Genomic DNA, 13353 nt, shown 5'->3' on the forward strand with positions numbered 1-13353 from the left:
TTCTAGGAAAACGACTTCCCAAGCTTATCAGGTTCGTTGCTTTTAAAATCTGATGCTGGCCTTCCTTCCTTGCCACTGTCCCAACTCGTCCCAGGGAAACCCACACAAAGTCCCAGACACCAGAAACATGACTTCGTCCTTCTTTACCCTACCCCTAGGGCACTGATCTCCGGTTAAAGCTTCATTTCCTACCAGGAAGCTTGGGCAAAATGAGCTTAGGGGGTGGGCCCCCCCACCTCAGAATCCATGATAATCATGATAATTAGCATCTGTATACGACTTCGTTTACATAGTGCTTGTGCTGGAGCGGTGTCCACGCCAGAACCCAGCAGCCCCGGGGTGAGGGCTTTGTGCTGGGAACCTCACACCAGGTCTGGCACACACAAGATGTTGTTAATGCGGTGTTTGTTGGATGAAGCAAGCAGACAGACTACGGAAATGGGCTCTCCTAGGGCCTCAACACTAGTCATGGCAGAAGAGTATAGTTGATCCCAAGACAAGGCTGAGGGTCTCTTCTACTCCGGTAGGTACTCACCAGTAGAAATTCCTTCACCATCGCTCATGGGGCCGGGCTCCTTTGGTGGGTCCCAGAACGGGCCACGACCAGCGTGTGTGGTCAGCATGACTTGGGCTCCTACTACAGACGTCCTTCGCCCCTTCCGCACACAGCCCCAGCTGATTCACCATGACCAGATGTCTCATTACTTGGATCCTACCCAGCACTTTCTAGGCAGAAATGAGCACCAAATGCATCTCCTAATGACTGCTGGAATGGGCAAGATAAAAATGGGGTTGGGGAGGGGGAAAGAATCAGAAAAACAGCTCAGGTTAATTTGTTAATCCAATTTTTAAAAGATTTTATTTATTTATTTATTTGATAGATCGTAAGTAGGCAGAGAGGCAGGTGGGGTAGTGGTGGGGGAAGCAGGGTCCTCACTGAACAGAGAGCCCGATTTGGGGCTTGATTCCAGGACCCTGAGACTATGACCTGAGCCTGAAGGCAGCTGCTTAACCCACTGAGCCACCCAAGTGCCCCAGGAATCCAATTCTACCAGGAGCTGGAAATCTGTTTTTGTTTTGTTTTGGTTTTTGGTGGGAGGGAGCATCTGTTTTCACTGTGGCTTTGTAGCCAGAGGCCAGGGGTGCAAGAGACGGAGGGGGTCCCATACAGATCACTCCAGCCACTCCCTGCTGTCAAAAATCCAGAGGCAGAGGAAAAAAGAGTGGTGAAATAGGAATTTATTTCAGGGAGGCCCATCCTGGGAAGACGGTGGATGAATCTCAAAGACTGTCTCCAAAGTGCTGGAAATACTTGAGGTTTATGCAAGGACCAGGTGGGGCAACGGTGGGTGGGTGCCTGCAGGTGGACAGTGAAGGTAAAATCCATCAAGGTCTCAGGGTCAGTTGTGGGCGGGGTCTCGCTGGCTCCCGGCAGTCCTCATAGCTTGAGGGGGTAGTTTTGAAGCATCACGGGATGCTTTGACCCTCAGGGTCTTTTTCCTGAGAGGAGAGCAAACAAGCTGGAAAGAAGATACGACCTAGAAAGTTTGAGGTCAAAATGAAGGCCCAGATGAAGACACTCCCTCTCCCCCACGCTTGACCCCCCCCCAATCCACTTTGCGCTGCCTGAGGCCTGGACAGCAGGGAATAACTCCAGGGCTCATTAAGGGGAGTCCAAGTTAGGCTCAAGGTTTAGTTTCTTGCTTTGCTGTCTAAATATTTATTTATCTTGAATATCTTGAAGATTTTTATTTATTTATTTGAGAGAGACAGAGGGCAAATGAGCACATGTCAGAGGCAGAGACAGAGGGAGGGGGAGAAGCAGACTCCCCGCTGAGCAGGGAGCCCCATGGTGGGACTTGATCCTTGGACCCTGGGGAGGTGACCTGAGCCAAAGGCAGACACCCAATGGACGGAGCCACTCAGGCACCCCTACTTTGCTGTTTTTAAAATATTTTTTTAGTGCCTGTGCAAATCATCCAAATCATATATCTGCGTATGCTGCAGTGGTGAATAGTAATTTTTTGCCATTGGCATTTGAGAGCATTAGCTTAAGAACTCCCATTTCTGAGCTGTCAGAGGCCTACTTCACTGTGGAAGTTCCCTTCTCCTTGTGTTGAAACTGGCATCGTTCCGTGACACGAACCTGTCCCACACAGGTGAGGCCAACTGTTGATCTGAGAAGGGGAGATCATGGAAATTTCTCCAGTTATTTGAAGAGAAGTTTTCCTGTAACTCAGATGTTCTAGTGTGGGTCCTGCCATCCCTTTCTACGAAAAAAGCTTTATTCTGAGGGAGATGATCCCCAGAACACCGACGGCGGGGGCCTCCCCTCCATCACGGACTTCCTGAGGCTCAGGGCTGTTTTTAGACAGAGCGGTACACGTGCAGTGAGGAGCACGGCATGGGTTTTGAGGAGTTAGCTCTAAGTTGGCAGAAAACTACAGTTTGTCTCTTTCTTTTATGAGTTCCTTTTGAATGTGACCGTTCATACCTTGAGCCCCTCTGCCCAGTTAGTCATCTCAGCCCATCTAGTTAGTCTAAAATCTTTCTTTCTTTGAGAAAGCTTTCTGCACCTCTCCCTCCCAGACAGAATAAATGGCTTGGTTTTCCATTCTCCGGGCAAGCGCCTGCCTTTACTGACGGGGGAAGCTTTGGTCACGTTTGGTGAGGGCTGATTATTTCCCTACGTCTAGTCCCCTTCTAGATCATTCTTGAGGGCATAGGCTTTTTGGTGCCACCCTCAGATCCCTTAGCGGTCTCCCCTGGTGCCTGGCACCAGGTCTTGAATCGATGCTGGCTGACTGGATGGAGATGCATGTGGACACACTTTGTTCTAAAAAGCAAAGCTCTCATGTTCTCAGATGGGGCAGGCTCCTTCCTGCACTTCTGGTCGTCGCGACATCAGTCTTTACGAGGCCCTCCGTCCTGGGTTAGAACTTGCACCTGACTGACATCTAGAATGACTTTTGATTAGGACTGGCGTGTTTCCTCAGTGACTCCTGCCAGGGTCATGACGAGGCAGCCTCCACCCATGCCGTCTGGGATGACACATTGGCCTCTGTTGTCATCGGCCTTCCGGTAGTAACTGCCCCACAGAGAGAGAAGCTGTCTGCGGCCTCACTTCCACGTGGGACCTTGCCAACTAGCCCTTTTTCTACAAGGACATCAGAACAGCAAATTTCAGGAAATGAGAAAAGCAGGCAGGGATTTCTAAAAAATAATAATAATAAATCGTGAAGGGGTGCCTGGGTGACTCAGTGGGTTAAAGCCTCCGCCTTTGGCTCAAGTCATGGTCCCAGGGTCCTGGGATCCAGCCCCGCATTGGGCTCTCTGCTCAGCAGGGAGCCTGCTTCCTCCTCTCTCTCTGCCTGCCTCTCTGCCTACTTGTGATCTCTGTTAAATAAATAAGTAAAATATTTAAAAAATAATAATAATAAATAATGAAATCTCTGTTTTTTTGAATAAGTTACACATTCACGTGGTGTCCAAACTCATCAAGGTACAGAAAGTTCTCTGCGGTGGTTTCCCAGCCCACTCTGCCGGCCAGCCGGTGCCCCTCCCTGGAGGAAACCATATCCCCTACAGGACCATGTATCTGAATGGCTCTGTGGTCCTCGATCTTTACTTTTTCTGGCTGTTTCTCTCATTCCTCCATAACGATGTTCTTCTCATTCTGGCAAATGGTATGGATCAGCTGACAGCGTGTCTGTGCTGCAGGAATATTTGATGAGTTGGGGTGTATCACATCTCTATTGGATTGTGAATTAGATGCATTTTCATTCACTTACATTCTTGCTCTCCTAAGAGAAGCCAAGAAGCGCCGATTGTCGCATCGGCCTCACCCGTGCGGTCTTCTGTGCATGAACCATGGCTTCCATCTGTCCTGCTGCCAGCTCAGGATGGTTTAGAGCTCACTCACACATTTTTCAGGGGACGGTTGTGCAAGAAATGTCGATATTTTCCAACACTTTCTTGGCCTCTTCAACGGTTTCTTCTTTTGGCTTCTGCTAGAAGAAAATCCTCCTCCCTGCCTCACCCCTGTCCTCAGCCCTACCAGCGCACACCCACCCACATGTGCTCTGGGGCCTCTGGGCTCCTCTCTTCCCGGAACCGCCGGCGATGAAGAAAGGACGGAAAGGAAGAAGCTGGCTTCGGTGGATGGATGCCTGTAGGTGTGGAGTTGGCAGAGTCTCTTTCATTCCCACCTTCCCTCCCCTGACAGTGTGGAGGGTCCGCTTGCTTCTCCTCTGCGACTGCCGACGGCAGGTCTTCCTCGTGCACGCCCAGGCCCCCGACTGCTGGGAGCCCAGGGGCCTTGGACCAGCTTCCCTCCGGTTTCCTCCTGCCCCTAGATGCTCAGCCGGGCGGTCAGTCAAGTGGCAGCCCCCACCGTCCTCCAGGGGCCGGCGGCCAGTGATGAAGTAGCCAGGTCTTCAGCTGACTCCATCCTTGTTTGTCAGAACTCTGCTGCAAGTTATTTTGGTCTCTGTGACTTGTGGCTGCACCGTGATTAGGGTTTGATTACTATCACCAAAGTGACTAAAAGATGAAAATAGAAGCCACAACAGGAAATAAACAACTGCAAATGAGAGATTTTATTCCATATTCCCTGCCAGCAAGTGATTAGAATCAAACTCATTCACAATAGTTTGGTGAACTCCTAAACTTTTTTTCTCCCCCCCCTCCGCCCCAAGGATCAGAATAGTTTGAAACGGGGTGCTTGTCGGTCTCATTTGCTCCCGTGGAAAGGAAAGGAACTCCCTTTCTAGGCACACCAGCCGGCCAGGAGGTCCTCCATGGCCAGGCTTCTTTCTTGGAAAGGAAAGGAACAAGAATGCTGCGGGGTGGGGCTGGTTCTCAGGAAGGCTTGGGGATGTCGACTGATTCAGGGGATGCCCGGGAGCCATAAAGCAGGACCAATCATTCATTGTAGCTAACTTGTCCTTCATCCCACCCGTCATCTACCCAGGGTAGTAAAATGGACGAAAGCTGTGCACAGAGGGTAAGGCAGAGGCGACGCCTGAATTCAAACACCCACAATTACACTATATGGGAACATAGCTCTGCAAGTATATGCATGTTCTACTCAGACAAGCTGTGACGTCAGATTCAGCTCCTGAAACACCCACTAAGCCTACCTGCCCTGTGTGTGTGCTCTGGCCTCTCATCACGGAGTATTGGCACCACTGGCCAGATTTCTCAAAGACTGCACGTTCTCCACTTAGCGGAGATGGTTCATTAGAATTATGACATTTGATTTCTCTGTTTATTTATGTCTTCCTGTCGTTTTGCAGCCTTGCCTAGCCTCTCTTGAAAAGCAAAGATCTTCCAGCGAGGCCCAGAGCAGAGAGAAGAAGTGGGACCCTGAGAGGGCAGGAAACTTGCCAGAAAGCTTTTTAATCCCTGCCAAGTGTAAGTTGAACGTGAGGATCCCCACTGGTGCAAGTTATTGCACAAGGAGGGCAGAGCCCCAGCCTGGAACCAGGTTTTCTGACTTCCAGTCTGGGATTCTTTTTTTTTTTTTTAATTTGACAGAGAGAGATCACAAGTAGGCAGAGAGGCAGGCAGAGAGAGAGGAGGAAGCAGGCTCCCCGCTGAGCAGAGAGCCCGATGTGGGGCTCGATCCCAGTTCCCTGGGATCATGACCTGAGCCGAAGGCAGAGGCTTAACCCACTGAGCCACCCAGGCGCCCCCCAGTCTGGGATTCTTAAGAAGCCCTTCTAAGATGAGTTATATTATACATTTCCCAGAAATCTGGTTTCTGTCTCTTTTGTCTTTCCCACGTGTGATGATAGGATCACCCAGAGCCAAATCTCCCCTCCGACCACGTCCTTCTGGGCTTTGTTGGCTGCTGTCTTTGCAAGGTGCTTCTTTACAAAGTTACCCCCCACTCCCACAGTCTTAGTGCCATTTTTAATAGGAAACATTTTTATTTACAATAAAATTATGATCTTATACAACTGCAGCTATGTGGCCTTTCAAAGTAAATGCTTAAAATGCCAGCTCTGCCCTCTCCTGCATACATTTCTGTAACCATGAATAAGCTTCAGGACTCCCTTCCCTGGAGATGATCCTGTAATCGATGTCGCTGATTTTCTCTCACATTTTTACCTCCAAAGGTGCTTTTGTTAGATTTTGGGGGGAGTGATCCAAATGCCCCTTTGTGTTGTCCTGAATTGATTCCTAAATGTTTACTAAGGATGTATGGTAAATCATGGGCCTCTGAAGTTGCTGGACGGGAAGGGGTTGTAAAGCTATTTATCTATCCCTTTTCCTTCTAAGAACGTATAATTTAGCTGGGATAATGAAAATAGTACGTTTTACCTTTTATAAAGATTCGTCATTCATCTCATCCCCATGAGTTTTATTATTGTCCTGATAGTACAATTGTAAATGACTTTAAAAAATTTTTATTTCACTGAATAATTTGTGAGGTTAGATCACCATGCCAACTAGTGGCCTCGTCAATAGTGATGTGTATATATTTAAATCATTTCGCTTCTCAGTACCATCAGCTTTCACGAAATAAACGCATTTTGGTCCTGTGCATTCGGAGGCCTTACCCATTTCCTTGCAGTAACCTGCCAACTGGGTCTGTGCTTCTCCCAAACGTGGGGTCAGGCGATAAACTCTATGACCCTAAGCACCTTGAAAGCTTCGGGGCCGAGAAGGGCTCAGAAACAGGCCCCGCATGCATATGCATGCCCCAGGCAGGTCGGCTAGGAAAGGTAACCTTCCCGCGCCGGGAGGCGGGGTGCCGGAGGTCTTCCGGGCTCCGGAGGAAACCTGCCGGCGGCGGGCTGGAGAGCGCCCCCCCCCCCGCCCCCGCCCCTTCTCCCGCCTGGATGCTGCCCCTCGCAGCCCATCAGCCTGCCAAATGCATTCCAGAGCTGTGCACAAGACACACTTCTCCAGGCAGTCCTAGAAACCCGAGCCCGGAGCGGGAGAGGGCGGGAGGGAGCGCGCGGCCGCCGCTGAGGTCACATTCGCGCCGCCTCCCCGCCCTCGGCGGCCCGGCTGTTCCCTCCAGCGCACACTTCCCAGGGCCTGGGTCCAGTCCGGTGTAAATGTCTTCTGAACGGAGACAGCGCTTTCCTCCCCCTTCCCTCCCGCGCGGCCAGGGGATCCGCCGCCAGGGCCTTTAAAACAAAACGAATGAATGAAGCGCTAGGGCGAGCGCGCGCGGGACAGCCACCGCTGAGCTTCCCGGGCTGGGTCTAAATCGGGCCACCGACCGGTTCGTTTCGCTCCAAAACCTGCCGGCGAAGCCCGCTCGGTGCTGTCGGGTCTTCCCGTTTCTCCTCTGATCCTGCCAGGGCTAATCGATTCTGGGAGCTGCGAGGCTCCCCACCTTTACCCACCCCCCTCACCATGGTCCCCCTTCTGCAGGCCGGGGAGGGGGTGGCGGTGGCGGGGGGGGCGGGGGGAGAAATAGCTTTTAGAAACCCGATCTGTTGTTTGCGAAACACAATCGCTTTTTTTTTTTTTTTTTTTTAAAGCGACAGGGTGTCTAGACGGCCACGTGACGAGGCCGGAGCCGGGCGCGCCACTGCGCAGTGGAACCAGCAGAGCAGAGGGCCCGGGGGGGGGGGGGGAGCGGGGGGCGGGGAGGAGGCGGCGGCGGCGGTGGCGGCGGCTGGGGGCGGGGGAGCGAAGGGGGAGGAAGGGGGAGGGAAGGGGGCGGGGGCGGGAGGCCTTGCGGGAGGCGGCGAGCCGCGGGCACACTCGCTCACTCGCTCGGCGCACGGAGCACCCTGTCCCCGAGCCGCGCCAGCCGAGCCAGCCGGGCGCCGTGCTCGGTCCGCTCGCCGCGCGGGAGAGAGCTGCCGGAGACAGAGCCAGCCCGCCGGCGCCGAGCTGCCGAGCGTCCGGCCCCGGAGACCCTGAGTGGGGCGCGGCGAGCCCCCGGCGGCGGCAGAAGGACCCGAACGCCAGGAGAGGGCGGACGGGGGACAAGGAGGCTCCCGGGCGCGACGAGGAGAGTCTCTGTGGAGGAGGCGGCGTGAGGACACCCGGGCCTCCTTGCCGCCGCAGCCGGGTCGGGGCGAGCAGCTCCTGCGGGGAGTCCTGGCGGCCAGGCGCGGCTAGGGGAGGGGGCGCCGGCGGCCCCCGCGTCAGTGAACAGCTTGCGCCCAGGAGGGCGAGAGCGCGCGACCCGCCAGGGGCCCGCCGCCGCCGCCGCGCCGCCCTCCCCCGCGCTGTCAGCCCCGCCGGGCGCAGCCGCCGCAGCCGCCGCAGCAGCATCTTCTGCCCCTGCGCCCCCGCCAGCCCCGAGGAAGTCCCCGCCGAGGACCGGGGCCCCCGGGAGCGCAGGAGGAAAGACCAGACTCCCCTGAAACACCCAGATGCCGCGGATTGAAGCAGCGTAGCCAGAGCTTTCTGTGGATTAAAAAAATACACGATTTTTTTTTCTTGGCAGAAGAAAAGGAGAGGAAGACCAGCGGGGCTCTGTAAGGAAAAAAGGGGGATGTAACTCGTGGATACGTTTTTTTCCCCTCCTCAAACGTCTTGTTCTACTTTGTAAACATTTCTTTTTTTAAACCTTAGCTCCAGCCGGACGCCCCCAGACCTCCGGGGGTGCGAGGAGGTGGTGTTTTTCATTTTGGGCTTTGCATATTTGGTTCTTAGATTTTTGAGAGCCTTCCTATTTCGCCAGACATCTCATGCGGGGTGAAGTCCACTCGGCCCCCTCCCCCGAGTCTTCGTGTGCACGGAATTCGAGGAGATCCGGTTACTAAGGATATATAGGAAAAAAATAAATCGCGTGCCTGCTTTTTTTTTTTTTAATTGCCTGTTCTCCCCACCCCCAAATTAAGTTGCTTAGCAAGGGGGAAAGAGGCTTTTTCTTCCCTCCAGCAGCCCAGCCGAACGCCTTTCGGTTTTGGCCCCCGCGGATCTTCCATGTAGGAAGCCGAGGCTGGCGAGCCCGACTCTCGGGAGCCGCTGCGGGGGGGCCTCTTTTTTGGGAGGCGCCGACTGGGGTAGGCTTTGCCGCCCCCAGGGAAGCGGCGGCCGCGTTCCTCCGGGGTGCTCCGGGGCCCGAGAGCCGCGCACCGCGCGGGCCGCACGGGGTGGGGCAGCCAGAGCGCAGGCCCCCGAGCCCCGGCGGGCGCCCCCGGGCCCCCGCGCGCGCCCCGGTCTCCGGGAGACTGGCGCATGCCACGGAGCGCCCCTCGGGCCGCCGCCGCTCCTGCCCGGGCCCCTGCTGCTGCTGCTGTCGCCTGCGCCTGCTGCCCCAACTCGGCGCCCGACTTCTTCATGGTGTGCGGAGGTCATGTTCGCTCCTTAGCCGGCAAACGACTTTTCTCCTCGCCTCCTCGCCCCGCATGTTCAGGACCAAACGATCTGCGCTCGTCCGGCGTCTCTGGAGGAGCCGTGCGCCCGGCGGCGAGGACGAGGAGGAGGGCGCGGGGGGAGGCGGAGGAGGCGGCGAGCTGCGGGGAGAAGGGGCGACGGACGGCCGGGCACATGGGGCCGGTGGCGGCGGCGCGGGCAGGGCTGGCTGCTGCCTGGGCAAGGCGGTCCGAGGTGCCAAAGGTCACCACCATCCCCACCCCCCAGCCACGGGCGCCGGCGCGGCCGGGGGCGCCGAGGCGGATCTGAAGGCGCTCACGCACTCGGTGCTCAAGAAACTGAAGGAACGGCAGTTGGAGCTGCTGCTCCAGGCCGTGGAGTCCCGCGGCGGTACGCGCACCGCGTGCCTCCTGCTGCCCGGCCGCCTGGACTGTAGGCTGGGCCTGGGGGCGCCCGCCGGCTCGCAGCCCGCGCAGCCGCCCTCGTCCTACTCGCTCCCCCTCCTGCTGTGCAAAGTGTTCAGGTGGCCGGATCTCAGGCATTCCTCGGAAGTCAAGAGGCTGTGTTGCTGTGAATCTTACGGGAAGATCAACCCCGAGCTGGTGTGCTGCAACCCCCATCACCTTAGCCGACTCTGCGAACTAGGTAAGAAGTTGATTTGCACGCACCCCCTCCCTTCCCTTCCGCTGCCGCTCAAGTGGAAGAACCCCCTAACCCCCCCGGGGCGTGTGTGTGTGCGCGCGCGCGCGCGCGAGCTGTTTGGGAAGGGTGTACATTCTCTTCTGGGAAGATTTTGGGGACAAAAGTAGAGACAGGACATGGGGAAACTGCAAGGGCATTTCCTGGGGGTTCCCTTCCAGGTTCTTTTCCTCTGCTGCTCCTAGGTGGGTTGTGGGCATTGCCTAGGCACATTTTTCCCAGGCACGCGGTTAAAAATGAGTTGCTTTTATTTCTGTATCAGCTGGGGGTGCACAGAGAAGTGGGGGGTCACGCCTCCCATCACCCGGAAAAGCGTTGAGGTGTGTGGCCGAGTTGGATTCTGTCCAAGCCCGCCAAGGAAGGTTGGGAGAAGCGAGTTGTAGAGGCTGGAAGTCTCCGTGCGTTTAGTAAACAAGGAGAGTCACGTCGGGATCCTCCCTGGCCGCTCAGCCCTGGGGTCTTGGGGCAGAGGGCGTTAGGATGGGAGGCCCAGCTGGGTTTCTCACTCTCAAGTCCGCCAGTCAGAATGGAAAAGAGCCAGTGGTCAGAAGTTGGGTATCCCCAGCTTTTTCCCTTCTTCCAGTACAGTAAAGCAGAGAATTGACTGTAGGGTGGTCTGTCCCCTGCTCCTCTAAGCCTCAGCCTCCCTTCTGAGACCCCAGCCTCCTTCAGCCTTTTCCACCGTTTCCCGTTTCTCCACGTCTCTGTGCGCGGCGGGGGATGTGCCTCGGGCTCCCGCAGATGCTCCCAAGTTCGCCAGCGCACTTGGGGCGCGTCTCCGGGTGGGCTGGGAAAGGGGATCCCCGAGTTTTCTGCGCGCGTGTGCGGCGGGGGCGGGGGGTCGCGGGGGGTGAATTGCGCCCCCGGCGGGCGGACGGGCGGGCGGGGTCGGGGTTGGGGACGGGGAGGGGGCTTGGTTGTCCCTCCCCGCCCCGTGAACTGTGAAGTGCGCGGCCCCGGCCGAGCCGGTGCTTTCCAGCCGCGCCAGCGGAGCGCGGCGGCGGGGCTGCTGCAGACGTGGAGGAGCGGAGCGCCGAGGCTGGCGCCAGGCGGCCTCTTTTGTTTATCTGACAGCTAAATATCAAGGCAATCACCGCCTCGCGGCCCTGCCTCCAACCCCCACAGCTAAGACAAACAGTTGGGCTGAAAGAATGCCTCTGTTATCGTAAGTTCTATCTCTCTCTCTCATGGCTCGGCCTTTATTTTCTCTTACTTTTTTAATTCCAGAGTCTCCCCCTCCTCCTTACTCCAGATACCCGATGGATTTTCTCAAACCAACTGGTGAGTGGATGATTTTAAAAATATCCTTCCTCTCTTAAGTTAGACGTGGAGCCTCTAGACCGCGGATCGTTCTGTCGAGGCAGCGGCTCTGGGGAGGCGCAGGGCTTGCCCCGAGGTGATTCTGGGCTTCCTCTGTTGGAAGTTTGGTGGATTTTTCTGTTTTTGTTGTGGCTGGGTTGGGTGTGTGTGTGTGTGTGTGTGTGTGCGCGCGCGCGCGCGAATTAATGTCTTATCTCGATTTTCTTTTTTGAAAAGGTGTTCCTTAACGTTTTGTTCCTTTTTTTTTTTTTTTTACTTTAACGTATTTTCACTCTCACCAGTGTTGGCTCAGCTTCAACACGTGGAATTTGATCCACGCAGAGTGTCTTCCAGCGCCAAATAGGACAGGTTGCTGGGAAAATGCAGACCTTGTGAGTGCCAGAAGAGTCAGTGAGAAGAATGGATAATTTGAGGAGAGGGAAGACTGTTTCAAAGGGGCAGGGAAGGCTTCGGTTGAAAGTAAGAGGTTAGAAAATTTGTAAACAAGCCTTCCTACCTGGCCAGTAGACATGTTTTTATCAGGGAAATGATTTTTCTGTTTCTGTGCCTCTGCCAGTAGGTTGGGACACTTTTCCGCTCTAAAATAAAACAAAAACAAGTGAAGGCGACAGAAGCAGAGGACACCTGGGAGTCACTTCGTCCCTGGGTTTTCTCAGAATTCTTGAGTTTTTAGCATAGCTCTGCCTGCCTGTTGCTTTGTCACTGGGTGGCGCGGGGCCAGAGCGGAAGCCCATTTGAGACTGGCACAGCCCCATTGCGGTCGTCTGCTTTCAGCTGCTGGCTGGCTGGGCAGGGGCTCACCCTTGGGGCACACAGTGCCAGGGGGCAGCGGGGCAGCGAAAACTGGGGCTCGGGAGTGCCAACAGGGATGGGCCCCAGTGTCCTCGAGCCCCTTTTTGCACGGTGAGGGGAGAAGGGATTCACCCCATGAAAAGCAGGGACTGTGTTTAACCTGGGCCTTCAGGCCCATGTCCTGGTACCTGAAAACTGCAACCCTTGTGACATTTTTGTTTTGCCAAGGTTCTGGGCGCAGGAGACGTGAAGGGTTGGGCCCCAGTTCTCTCTTGGAATTCCACAAGTCCTTCCGCCTCATGAGTTTTGGCCGTTGGGCCTTTCCCCCCACTAATTAAAAGTTTTGCTGGGGCGTTGTCATAAATTAAATACTTTAATGAACGGTGTAACCGAAGCCTGTGCTCTGCAGCCAGCCCTCCCGGGACTCCTCCGCTCCCTGAAGTCGGGAGGCGTTGCTGCCTGCCTGGTGCTGGGCTAACCACTGGCTGCAAAGCCCGTGATATTTTGCTTTCGATTTACAAAACACCAGATAAATGGTCATTAATGAGGAGATAACCGGCTTTGTGTATTTGTAACAAACATCACCACGACGCTCCGTTCTAGAACGGAGCTTGCCTGGGCTTCGATATGGAGACCCAGTGTTTGTGAGGTTCGTCCTACAAGGGGCCATCTCTGCCCTGTTCTGGTTTTAACTTCTTCGTCTTTCCCATCTGGAGGGGTTCCGTAAAGGAAAGACCATTCACCTTGGCCCCAGGAGTAAAGATTACTAGGGGTCGATAAATGCTTGTGGAAACCTGAAAGCATAGAAAGGAAGGGTGTCGTTGTCTTGGGTTGCCTGCAGGGACATGAGGATAAATCCATTCATGGGATGCAGGCAGTCCTCTTGTCAGGCCAGGACTTCATTTTCTGTGAGTGGAGTGATAGATTTATTCATTAGCAAGTGTTGACATTAGGTAGCAAAAAGTGTGTAAACAGAGAAGCCACAAAGACAGGAGTGTGCCATTTCCAAGGGGGAGAAAAGTTTTCAAGATCAGCCAATAGGAAGTGATTAGCCTGCCAATCGGAAACTCAAACAGCTGGTTACTCACCCAAAAACGTTTTGTTTAAAGCAAAGCAAAACAAAACAAAAACAAAAGAATGAAAAAAGGAGCTGTTGTGTAGGGGCAGGAGGTGGTTAAGGGGCACCCCCCCCCGAATTGTCTTCATACCTTGGCGGGTAGCCAGGTCTGGGAATGGTGGGGCTGG

At 55.0% G+C, this 13353-nt stretch overlaps 1 protein-coding gene across 1 annotated transcript in view; it reads left to right on the forward strand.

Moving 5' to 3' along the window:
• The first annotated feature begins 8850 nt into the window (after window positions 1-8850).
• The window catches only part of SMAD7 (SMAD family member 7), a 30014-nt gene continuing 25511 nt past the window's right edge, over window positions 8851-13353 (forward strand). The window contains exons 1-2 of the mRNA XM_044243022.1: window positions 8851-9942; window positions 11224-11277. Coding sequence (XP_044098957.1) covers window positions 9330-9942; window positions 11224-11277 — 667 coding nt within the window. The 5' untranslated portion in view covers window positions 8851-9329. The remainder of the gene's footprint in view (window positions 9943-11223; window positions 11278-13353) is intronic.

The sequence above is a fragment of the Neovison vison genome, chromosome 3 (assembly GCF_020171115.1).
Source record: "Neovison vison isolate M4711 chromosome 3, ASM_NN_V1, whole genome shotgun sequence".
In the NCBI taxonomy this organism is placed as follows: domain Eukaryota; kingdom Metazoa; phylum Chordata; class Mammalia; order Carnivora; family Mustelidae; genus Neogale; species Neogale vison.